This window comes from Schistocerca serialis, chromosome 1 (genome assembly GCF_023864345.2).
Source record: "Schistocerca serialis cubense isolate TAMUIC-IGC-003099 chromosome 1, iqSchSeri2.2, whole genome shotgun sequence".
NCBI lineage: Eukaryota > Metazoa > Arthropoda > Insecta > Orthoptera > Acrididae > Schistocerca > Schistocerca serialis.
In genome coordinates, this window is record NC_064638.1 from 342,405,557 (window position 1) to 342,416,837 (window position 11,281).

Genomic DNA, 11,281 nt, shown 5'->3' on the forward strand with positions numbered 1-11,281 from the left:
AAAAGGCTATTTACAATTTGTACAGAAAGCTGATGGCAGTTATAAGAGTCGAGGGGCATGGAAGGGAAGCAGTGGTTGGGAAGGGAGTGAGACAGGGTTGTAGTCTCTCCCCGATGTTATTCAATCTGTATATTCAGCAAGCAGTGAAGGAAACAAAAGAAAAGTTTGGAGTAGGTATTAAAATCCATGGAGAAGAAATAAAAACTTTGAGGTTCGCCGATGACATTGTAATTCTGTCAGAGACAGTAAAGGACTTGGAAGAGTAGTTGAATGGAATGGATAGCGTCTTGAAAGGAGGGTATAAGATGAACATCAACGAAAGCAAAATGAGGATAATGGAATGTAGTCGAATTAAGTTGGGTGATGCTGAGGGAATTAGATTAGGAAATGAGACACTTAAAGTAGTAAAGGAGTTTTGCTATTTGGGGAGCAAAATAACTGATGATGGTCGAAGTAGAGAGGATATAAAATGTAGACTGGCAATGGCAAGGAAAGTGTTTCTGAAGAAGAGAAATTTGTTAACATCGAGTATAGATTTAAGTGTTAGGAAGTCCTTTCTGAAAGTATTTGTATGGAGCGTAGCCATGTATGGAAGTGAAACATGGACGATAAATAGTTTAGACAAGAAGAGAATAGAAGCTTGTGAAATGTGGTGCTACAGAAGAATGCTGAAAATTAGATGGGTAGATCACATAACTAATGAGTAAGTATTGAATAGGATTGGGGAGAAGAGAAGTTTGTGGCACAACTTGACTAGAAGAAGGGATCACTTGGTAGGACATATTCTGAGGCATCAAGGGATCACCAATTTAGTACTGGAGGGCAGCGTGGAGGGTAAAAATCGTAGAGGGAGACCAAGAGATGAATACACTAAACTGATTCAGAAGGATGTAGGCTGCAGTAGGTACTGGGAGATGAAGAAACTTGCACAGGGTAGAGTAGCATGGAGAGCTGCATCAAACCAGTCTCAGGACTGAAGACCACAACAACAACAACAACAACAATTGGTGTATTACCAGTGCCATCTCTTTCTCTGTTGTTGGAAAGAACACCAGTGAGTGTGGTGGCTGGTCCTGGTGGTGTAGAGCATATGTGTCTGGAAATTTCTCTTGCAGTTTCTTTTCAATGCCACTGAAATATTCAATCACAAAGTTTGCTAGTTCATTTGTGAACAACTTTGTTTTTAATCTGTGTTTCCAGGTGTTTTGGTCCAACATTTGCTGTATACTGTTTGATTATGTTCCAGATTTGTTTGCTTTTTTATTTGCTTTCATTAATTTTAAGTTTTTTTCTGGATGCCAATACCATTCTATAAGATCTACTATAATGTTTATAAAATTTTGAAAAGGCTGGGTCAGTCTTGCTATTTTTGATGGATGTGAGATACTTTAGAGTTTCAGATGATTTTCTTGATACCTCTGGTCACAATATACTTTTTTTGGAAGTTCCAATGGAATGGCATGTTTTGGGGAATGCTTCCTCAAATTTTAGTTTATATATTGTTCTGAACTTATTAAACTCTTTGTTTACATTTGTTTCTGCATACACTTCCTTCCACCTTTTATACTGTAGCTGGAATGAGAACTGACGTAGGTTTTGTTCTGAGAAGACCCTTTTGTGTGCATTCAGTTCAGCAGACTTTTTTACATAAATATTTGCTTGTAATATATGACAGAGATGATCTGATAGGCCCAGATTTTGAGTAAGTAACCTGCAGTGCTTTCTTTCTTCTATGCCTGTTGCCATAAGGTCTTTTATTGAGGATGACTATTTAGTCACTCTACTGGCACAGTTTATGAGTGACGTTATGCCACAGCTGCAGAGCATATTGGAGTATGTACTACTAATGTCATATAGTTTCACTGTATTGATATTTAAATACCCACATATGAGAATGCTAATTTTTGGACTGGATATCTTATCCAAGATCTGACTGAGTTTTGATAAAATGTGTCCATAGTACCGGTACCACTACGAGACCTACCGAAACAAAATACAATTAATTTTTTTGACATGCTCTTTTCTGATATTTCATCTGCAGATAATTCAAAATGTTTGTCTTCACTTAATGCTTCAAGGTTCTTTCTGATTTTAAATGTAATACCTTTATTCACATAAATACATGAACCCCTGCCTTTCATGAAATTTCTGCTATAGGAACAGGCCAGATCATATTATGTTAATGCAGAATATACAATTTCATCTTCCTTACACCAGTGTTCAGTGATACATACAATGGTGCAGCCCAGTTTTGCAATTCTAATTCTAGTTGCTGAACTTTATTCTTTATGGGTTGTATATTTTAAAGATGAAATACTGTGAAACATTTAGTTCTACTTATTATAGTGGTTTCTTCCTCTTCATGCCCGACATAAATAAATACTTCAGATGGGATGGTGGCACTATTTTTTGCCTAATTTTTACACTACATATTTGACCTACAATTGTTTTCTCTTTTTCTTTTGGTGGTGTTTCTGTGTCTCCTACTGCTATTGTTGCTGTGAGTGAAGAGGATTACAGTTGTTTTATCATCTTCTGCTGGTGGATCTTTAGTGTGCTCAGCTGCTATTGTAGTTGTTGTGAGTGCAGATGGATATGCAGTGACAGTTCCCTCATCCTCTGGATCAGCTGGTAACGAAGGATTGTACCACCCTTTGATGGCCCTGCTGTGTACAACACTTTGCATGCCATTTATCTGATGGTAATGCAACAGTGTCACAGTTCTCTTTTCTATGATGAATACTTTCCAGGAACACTTTAATTCTCTGACTGAGTAATGATTTGCCTCTTTAATTCAAATTCATGCCATGTGCTATTAAGTGTTTTCTTTCCAGGTCATCTATGCTGAGGAAAGAAGCATTTGGATTGGACTGGCAGATCTGTCTGTATGTCAAGTTGGCCTTTTGGATCTCTTTGTTTATAACAGAAGATCTTGTAAGGTCATGCCTATGTAGTATGACTATCACAATCACCTTTTGATTGTCTATTTTACTCAATTTGTGTCTTAGAACTGTCATTGCAATTTTGAGTTCGTTTTTTTACAGAACATTAGTGCTGCTTAGAATCACAAGAATGGAGAAATGTTGGCCAAAGTGGCTGACCTCAAAACAGGATACTTTTTGAAAACTATAAATTTATGTTTACCTCAAGAAACAACCATTCAGCGTGAACAAAATAACTTTTCTTCTTCTTCTTCCTATAGCTGGTATGTGAATCCAAGCATTGAAAATATATGACATGTCTTGAAGATTCAAAGGTATTGTTATGTTGCCTATTAGCTTCTTTGAGCATTAAATTGATTTTGTGATATTTAATGGGCATAAGTCCCAATAGTGTTGAGAAACTGATGACATTGGAGAGCTCCAAATCATATGATTACAAGTTACCTGAGGGATAATCATAAAGTTTTAATTATCCCTTCTAAAGTAATTTATGCAATTAATTTTTTGTAAGCTTCCAAGCACATGACTATAGTCCCAATACACACTGAAATCTCCCACAGCAGCACCACAACATGCCACTAGAGAAACCAAAACAAAATAGTGCAGCCCATTGCCACAATGGAGTATCTCGTGACAAGTCATTTTCTGCAGCAATCCATGTTGAGAGGATGGAAGTATATGAAGTAACACAGATGCTTCCAGTGGGATGAACAAGACTAATTAACAAATAACAAAGTTGCTGGCCATCTGTCTGTGAAGAACTGGGAACTGCAAGAGGAGTTGAGGCACTGGTGTTCAGAGACAGCATATCAGAACTCAGTCATAGATCAGTTTTTAGCCTCTTACTTGACATTTTGTATATGTCAAAAATTGCTGTCCACAGGTTTCTGTGGCTGCTCACACACATTGAAAAAGCTTGCCAACTTGATGCAGTATGAAAATGTTGCAGCTGTGTCAGGCCAATCTAGATGATTTCTTTAACTGCCTCGTCACCTTGGATGAATACTGCATGTACTACTACAATCTCAAGAAAAGGAGCAAAGCAAACCAAGGAAACATATGAATTCAGCACAGCAAAAGAAGGTGAAGAGCCTACCAACATTGGGTGGGTATCATGGTATGGTGCTAACAGGTTATACTCATGAAGGAAAACCAGGGCAAGAGCATATGACTGAAATCTCCTTATGAGGCTAGTGGAGGCTGTTAACATGAAACTCATGGGAAGTCATCCAAGGGGCTGTTTCTGCTCCAGGTTGCCCCAGCTCAGTCTGCACAAGACACATTCACACATGCTCCTGCTTTGTGATATAAAATTTTGTCTCATCCCTCTGTTCTCCTTCAATGGCACTCAGTGACTTCTTCTTTTCTTCTTCTTCTTTCTGAAATGTTTCTCCTTATGCAAGGTGTTTGCTAAGCTTCTTCAAATTTTCTCTTTTTCCCACACTCTACTGTTCAGAATTTCCTCTCATTGTAGTCCCATCTGATTCACATCATCTTTCATCTGGTCTCCCCATTTTGATTGTGGTCTTCTAATTGGTCTTCTTTCATATTCTGTCCATTCAGTAACTCTTTTTTATAGTCTTTCTTTGTCCATCTTTTAATATGGCCAAGTCATTTCACCCTATTTCTCCCCATAGATTCCTTTAGGGGACTGATCTGAAGTGTATTTTGTATTGTTTCATTTCTTATCCTATCATTTCTCATCTTACCCATTTCTCATCCCCCACAGAAAGTGCATCTTTGTTGCTTGTATTCTACTCTGCTCTTTCTTCATCTAGGTCCAACACCTTGAGCCATAGGTCAAAATTGGCAGATAATATGACTGACATATCATGCTCTTTGTTTTGGCAGGTATTTTCCAATTCATGATTAAGTCTGATACACAATAATAAAATTTTGAACAATTTTCTATCCTCTCCAAAATATTTTCCTTGACTGTTTCCTTTCCTGGTTAGCTTCTACCTTAGTATCTGCCTCTTTAATAATGTTTTCATTACAACTTACATGTTTCAAAATTTTTGTTTTTCTACTAGTTTTCATTATGTCACTTTCTCTTAAGCTGATTTTCATTCCTGCTTCTTTAGTTACCATGGTGACCAGAATCTGACAACACAAGAAATGACTCAAGAACCCACAGAAGCTGGCCCGCTGGCCACAACCATCATTAGGAAGTTACCAAGTGTGAACAGGAAAGAAACGACATGAGAAAGATGGACAATGGAGACAGTACACTGAATAAAAAGTCAAAATGAGTATCCAAGAATGAAAAACAAAAGTGTGGCAAATCCTATGAGCAAAACAATGATGTGTAGTGATAACGATACAAGACCACAGCAAGATCACAGCTGAAGACAGAACTGCAGTGCTAGCTTTAAAGAGTGACTGCAAGCACTGATAGGCCAGCTGCTTGCATGATTATGTGGCCAGTGCTGCAATGGCAGTATCGCTGCTTGCAGATGTAGCATTGCATTTGACTAGCTGTCATTAAAGTTCATGCCCTCTGGAGGGCTTTCAAAATCCCTGGGTCAGGATACCAGATAGCTCCCTCCTGAAATGGTCATGTAGGAGATGAAATGACTTGGCAAATGCTGTGAACATGTGGCACAATTGGTGTTCCAGCACTGAAGCCCTCTGGCAGATGGGAGGAGCTGGAGATGTCCGGCAGTGATGGGTTGCAGCAACATGGGTGACATCAGATGAGGGTACAGTGGCTGCAGTGAGGCCTCGACTTTCGTGTTTCCATCCATGGAGGTGCAGTTGATAGGGCTGGATGGACTTGGTTGTATGACAGTGCTCCAAATCCCTCAAAGTGCCAACCATCATGAGGCGTTGCCAATAGTTGGTAACCATCATAGCCAGCATTCATGCAACATTTACCTCATTTGAGTGTGCCTGCACTGCTGTGCCCAGATACAGAGATCCTGTGGCTGTAGGTGTAGGAGACAGAGGAGAGTATTCAGTTCCCATCCACAGAGGAACTCTGCTGGGCTACAGTCATGAATGGGGAGTGGTCCTATACATGCTCAGAAATGTCATGAGTTTGCTGTTTAATGCTCACACCATATGCTCTGCCACACCATTGGAGGTTGGGTGAAACAGCAGACTATAGAGGTATTTGATGCCATTTGAAATGCAGAATTGGCTGAAGGCTGTCACCATTAATTGAGGACCATTATCTGTCACAGTGTTGCAGGGAAGTCTTTTGATGATGATAATCTAAGTGATCACAATAATTGTGGCATCTGCTATGGTGGATACCATGCGGACAATGTATGAGCAGTTAGAGTAGGCATGTATGACAGTGAGCCACTAGGAATCCAGAAAGAGGACTGCAAAATTCAAATTAATGTGGTCCCATTGGGGATGGGGGATGGACTGAGGGACAAAATATTGGGCTGGAGTAGCAATGTGCTGAGTGCCATCAAAACAGCTGAATGCCATGGCTTCCACATCCTTGTTCAGTCCTGGCCAGTATGCATGTTGACACATGAGACCCTTCATTTGTGACATACCACAGTGCCTGTAATGAAGGGGTAGTTAAACTTGAGGCTACACTGGATGGCCAGGATGATGTCACAGCATCTGCATCAGTGTTGAGCAGGAGAACATCAGTGATGACGAGAAACAGTGAGAGAGGTGATTCTGGTCCTGGAGGTCCAGACTGGCACTCTTGGGAAAATATGAAGGCCATTCATGGAGCATATAGTGCATGACAAGGTCTAATATAGGGTCACAGCACTGATCTGAGCAGACATAATGGAAAACCCAACTCAGACATGTCATCATTCCACATCTATGTGCAGCCATGAGATCTTCTTATAGTTAAAGGCCAGGTCTGGTTCCACAGGCAGGTAGATAGTGTGTCGACATTTGTTTGTTACATTGTGGTTGGTTTAATTGTAAGAGCTGAGGTAAAATACCTAATGCTGGAGCCATTGTATTGCTCCAAAAATAGGGACTTGGGCCAAAGAGCACTACCAACAGGCTGTGGACTGTAATAAGTGTAAACTTGGTCCAAAATGGCTAAACATGGAATTTCCTAATTGCAAAGATAATCATCAAAGCTTCTTTTTCCATCTGCGAGCAGTTCTTTTGAATGGGTGTCACTTCCACAGTACTGTCATCATTCCTATGTCCAGCACTGTACTGTACCAGAGTCATATGGAGAGGTATCTTCAGCTAAAACCAGTTGACATGATGGGGAAAAGGGTGTAAGGCAGCAGATGCTGCAGCAGGTGCTTCAACTGTGTAAAAGCATTCTCACAGACAGTTGTTCACCTGTAGTGAATACCTTTCTTCTATGACTTGTTTAACAGCGGCATAATATGAGTCACTTGTGGGAAGAAACTTAGGATAATAATTCATTTTCCTCATACAACCCTGCAGCTCTTGTAACTTTCTAGGGTGTCAATAGCTATGACAATGCGGTCAGTAGGTTATATCCCTTCTTTGCTGAGCAAGTGTCTAAGGTATTCTACTTGTTTCTGAAAAAACTGACATTTGCACTGTTGGTCCAGATTGTCTCACTCCTCAATGGTGATTTGGTGTAGATCCCTCAGCATGTTTGGTAGGTCATGTCGTCCATAAACAGTATTTTTAAATCTATCCCAGGCATTTTAGATAGGGTTCATGTCTGGAGAACAGGCTGGCCACTCTAGTTGAGTGATTTTGTTATCCTGACAAAAGTCATTCACAAGATGTGCACGATGGGGGCACAAATTGTCAGTCCATGAAGATGAATGCCTCGGCAATATGCTGCTGATATGGTTCCACTACTTGTCAGAGGATGGCATTCACGTATCATACAGCCATTACAGCGCCTTCCATGACCACCAACTTCATCTGTCAGCCCCACATAATGCCACCCCAAAACAGCAGGGAACCTCCACCTTGCTGCACTTGCTGGACAGTGTGTCTAAGGCATTCAGCCTGACCAGGTTGCCTCCAAACATATCTCCGACGATTGTCTAATTGAAAGCATATGCAACACTCATCAGTGAAGAGAACGTGATGCCAATCCTGAGCAGTCCATTTGGTATGTTGTTGGGCCCATCCGTACTGCACTGCGTGGTGTCATGGTTGCAAAGATGGATCTCACCATGGATGTTGAGAGTGAGTTGCACATCAAGTAGCCTATTGCACACAGTTTGAGTCATAACACAATATCCTGTGGCTGCATAAAAAGGATTACTCAACATGGTGGCACTGCTTTCAGGGTTCCTCTGAGCCACAATCCGTAGGTAGCAGTCCTCCACTGCAGTAATAGCCCTTGGGCTGCTTGAACAAGGCATATCATTGACAGTTCCCTGTCTCTCTGTATCTTCTCCATGACTGAACAACATCACTTTGGTTCACCCCGAGATGCCTGGACATTTCCCTTGTTGAGAGCCCTTCCTGGCACAAAGTAACAATACAAACACAATCAAACCATGTTATTGAGTGTCTAGGCATTGTTGAACTACAGACAATACGATATGTCAGTCAAATGGACTGTGTCTGTGATACTTGTTTCGATGTGTGTATTATGCATCTTTATGATGATTGCTTGAGATTATTCACAATATCAACAAGTACCAAAAAAATTTTCAAAACATGTAAAAACTGATTATTTTTGTCGTTAGCAAACTTTCATTCAAATAAATATAAAAATATTAAGCAGTAAATACTGTAACAGTCAGAATACAGCTACAGTTATAAGGAAAAATTATGGAAATGACCTTGAAAAGCCATTTGTTTACCTGGAAACGCAGTGTTCCAACAGGAGGCTCTGCATAGGGCACTCCTTTGAAAGTATACATAGTTTGCCCTGATACAGACTGTTCTGCCTGACCTCTAAGACTGCCAAGGGATGTTTGAATGGTGACATAGTTGCTTTGTGCCTGAAAATGTTCAACTGAAATGAAACTTAAAAGCAATATTTTAAAGTGCTTAGTTTCAAATGTGAAATATTATTAACTCTTAATGCTGCCTTTGTTTAGGCTATGTCTTGAATTACCCCAATAACTCTAGTCACTCAGACATATGGATAGTTAACAGCAACTTCTTCTTTTATAATAAAATGTAGAAATTAAATTCCTTATTTTAATCACATTCCTATTAATGTGAGTACTGTAAGTTAACCACTTTTCAGCTTCTCTCAGTACACAGTGGCATCCTGGCATATGAACATCTATTATAGCATGAAGAATGTAATAAAACCTTTTCTAAAACTAATTACAGACATTACTTTAAAATAGCGTTGAACTTAAAAATAACCAAATAAACATACTAATAACTGTGTGCTAATTATGTAAAAGAAAAGAAATTGGTTGAATATACTTTGTAGTGGCAAAGGAACATTGAAAAACTATATCAGAATAAAGTAATAGAGCAACAGAGATACAAGATCTTCTACTACAGGTTGATTTTGAAAATACACAGCTCTAAAACTCTTTGACAATCTACTCATTGAATCAAAAGTGTTTGACAGACAATCATGGTTCTGTATTTTTGAGGTACTCAATAACTACCCATATGCCAGAAAGCAAATACAAATCCCTGTAGAATTATGGTCCCTTTTGTTAGTTGAAAGTTGGAAACTGGATGTCACTTCTAGTGTCTCAGTTAATTCAAATTCTTTTTCAAAACATCTGTTTATTAATGAAACAAATAATTGCAACTGTGGTAAACTACAATAGATTCAAAACTGTCACTTAAAAATGAATATACAGAGCAGAAAAAACGCTGTACTTTTCCATAGTACAGCTGACTGCTTCAAATGTTTGTATTTATTTGTACAAGGTGTAAGTAAGTTTTTATAGATTTGGCCTTGATAAAAAGCCAAATTTTTGTTTTTTCTTCAAAGAATAATCTTTTCTCAAGTTTTTCCATTATCAGTAACTTTTCTTTTAACTTTCTTGTGGTATATACTGTTTTTCATATTGCTGTCTGACCTCTGCAGTACAGATGATATTTCATAGTTTGTCACCCGTCATTTTTGTAGTTCACACATTGCCAAAACTGTATCAACTGTGTTCATAACACAGACAGTATCACTGTTTATGATACATTTAACTTCTTAAACAATGAAAAATCCAGGATGAAATGTAATAATATCATGAGAAGGAAAGTTGCTACTCAGCATATAGCGAAAACACGGAGTCGCAGATAGACACAACAAAAAGACTCTCCCAATTACAGCTTTCAGCTGTTAAGACCTTTGTCAACAATAGACTCACACACACACACACACACACACACACACACACACACACACACACACGCAAATGCAACGTGAGTGTGTGGGTTGTGTTTGCGTGAATATATGTGTGTGTGTGTGTGTGTGTGTGTGTGTGTGTGTGTGTGTGTCTGTTGTTGAAGAAGGCCTTACTGGTCAAAAGCTATAATTGTGAGAGTCTTTTTGTTGTGCCTGTCTGCAACTCAGTATCTCCACTATATCGTGAGTAGCAACTTCCCTTCCCATGATATTGTTATTTAACTTTTTAACTTACATTTTATTTCTTAACTCCTCTGCCATTAAAATAATCCTCGTTTATGGCACACTTAGCTGTTCTGCCATTAAGTGTATCTACAGCACACATTGTATGATCTTTCATGATACATTTAAGAGCTCTCCCAATTTTCCCACAATATGGGAGCAACAAAAATTGCAGATGACTACCGTACTGCAGAAGACAGACAGTGACACAAGTAACAACAAAAGTTAAAAATACAAATAAAAGAAAACATACTTCTACAGAAACTTCACCAAAACATGTAAGAAAGGAGAAAAGACGAGTAATTTTGTGACGTAACTTTTCAAAATGTATTTCTCTTTAAAGCAAACATGGATGCAAAATGTGACCCTTGCAAAGAAAACCACCTCTGTATGAAAACCCAAATAAAGCTTTGAAGCTTCTGCTACACATTTTTAACTATCAAGATCCCCAGAGAAGCTATAATTTTAATCTGCACAAGAAACTTTCAAGTTCATTCTGGAAACTTTCAAATAGTATTATTAACACTGAAAAGACCCCATTATTCATAAATAAATTAAAATAATGTTTAGAGACATTGTTTCAATGTAATATTAAAGAATATTTGGAGCTAGACATTAGCACTTCTACAATATTTTTAAAAATTCTATTCAGTTCATAAATCAAATTACACACAGGTATTTCCTTTTTTTGGTAGGTTGCGGTGGGGGATGGGGGCTGGGAGGGGGTAATTGGGGGTGAGGTAGGGAGAGAGGGGGATACAGCTGAAACAAATTTTCCCAAGAGCAGATCACACAAGTATTACTTCCCGGAGACATAGTCCATGATTAGTGTGCATTTTTAACAAATAAAGATTATGGAAAA

General features: G+C 38.8%; 1 protein-coding gene across 1 annotated transcript in view; it reads right to left on the reverse strand.

The window, feature by feature from the left end:
* The window catches only part of LOC126471821 (esterase FE4-like), a 50,675-nt gene extending 40,863 nt beyond the window's left edge, over positions 1-9,812 (reverse strand). The window contains exons 1-4 of the mRNA XM_050099896.1: positions 9,720-9,812; positions 9,211-9,288; positions 9,032-9,145; positions 8,681-8,821 (exon numbers count right to left, since the gene is read on the reverse strand). Of these exons, the coding sequence (XP_049955853.1) occupies positions 8,681-8,821; positions 9,032-9,145; positions 9,211-9,288; positions 9,720-9,812 (426 nt within the window). The remainder of the gene's footprint in view (positions 1-8,680; positions 8,822-9,031; positions 9,146-9,210; positions 9,289-9,719) is intronic.
* Between the last annotated feature and the right edge of the window lie 1,469 nt (positions 9,813-11,281).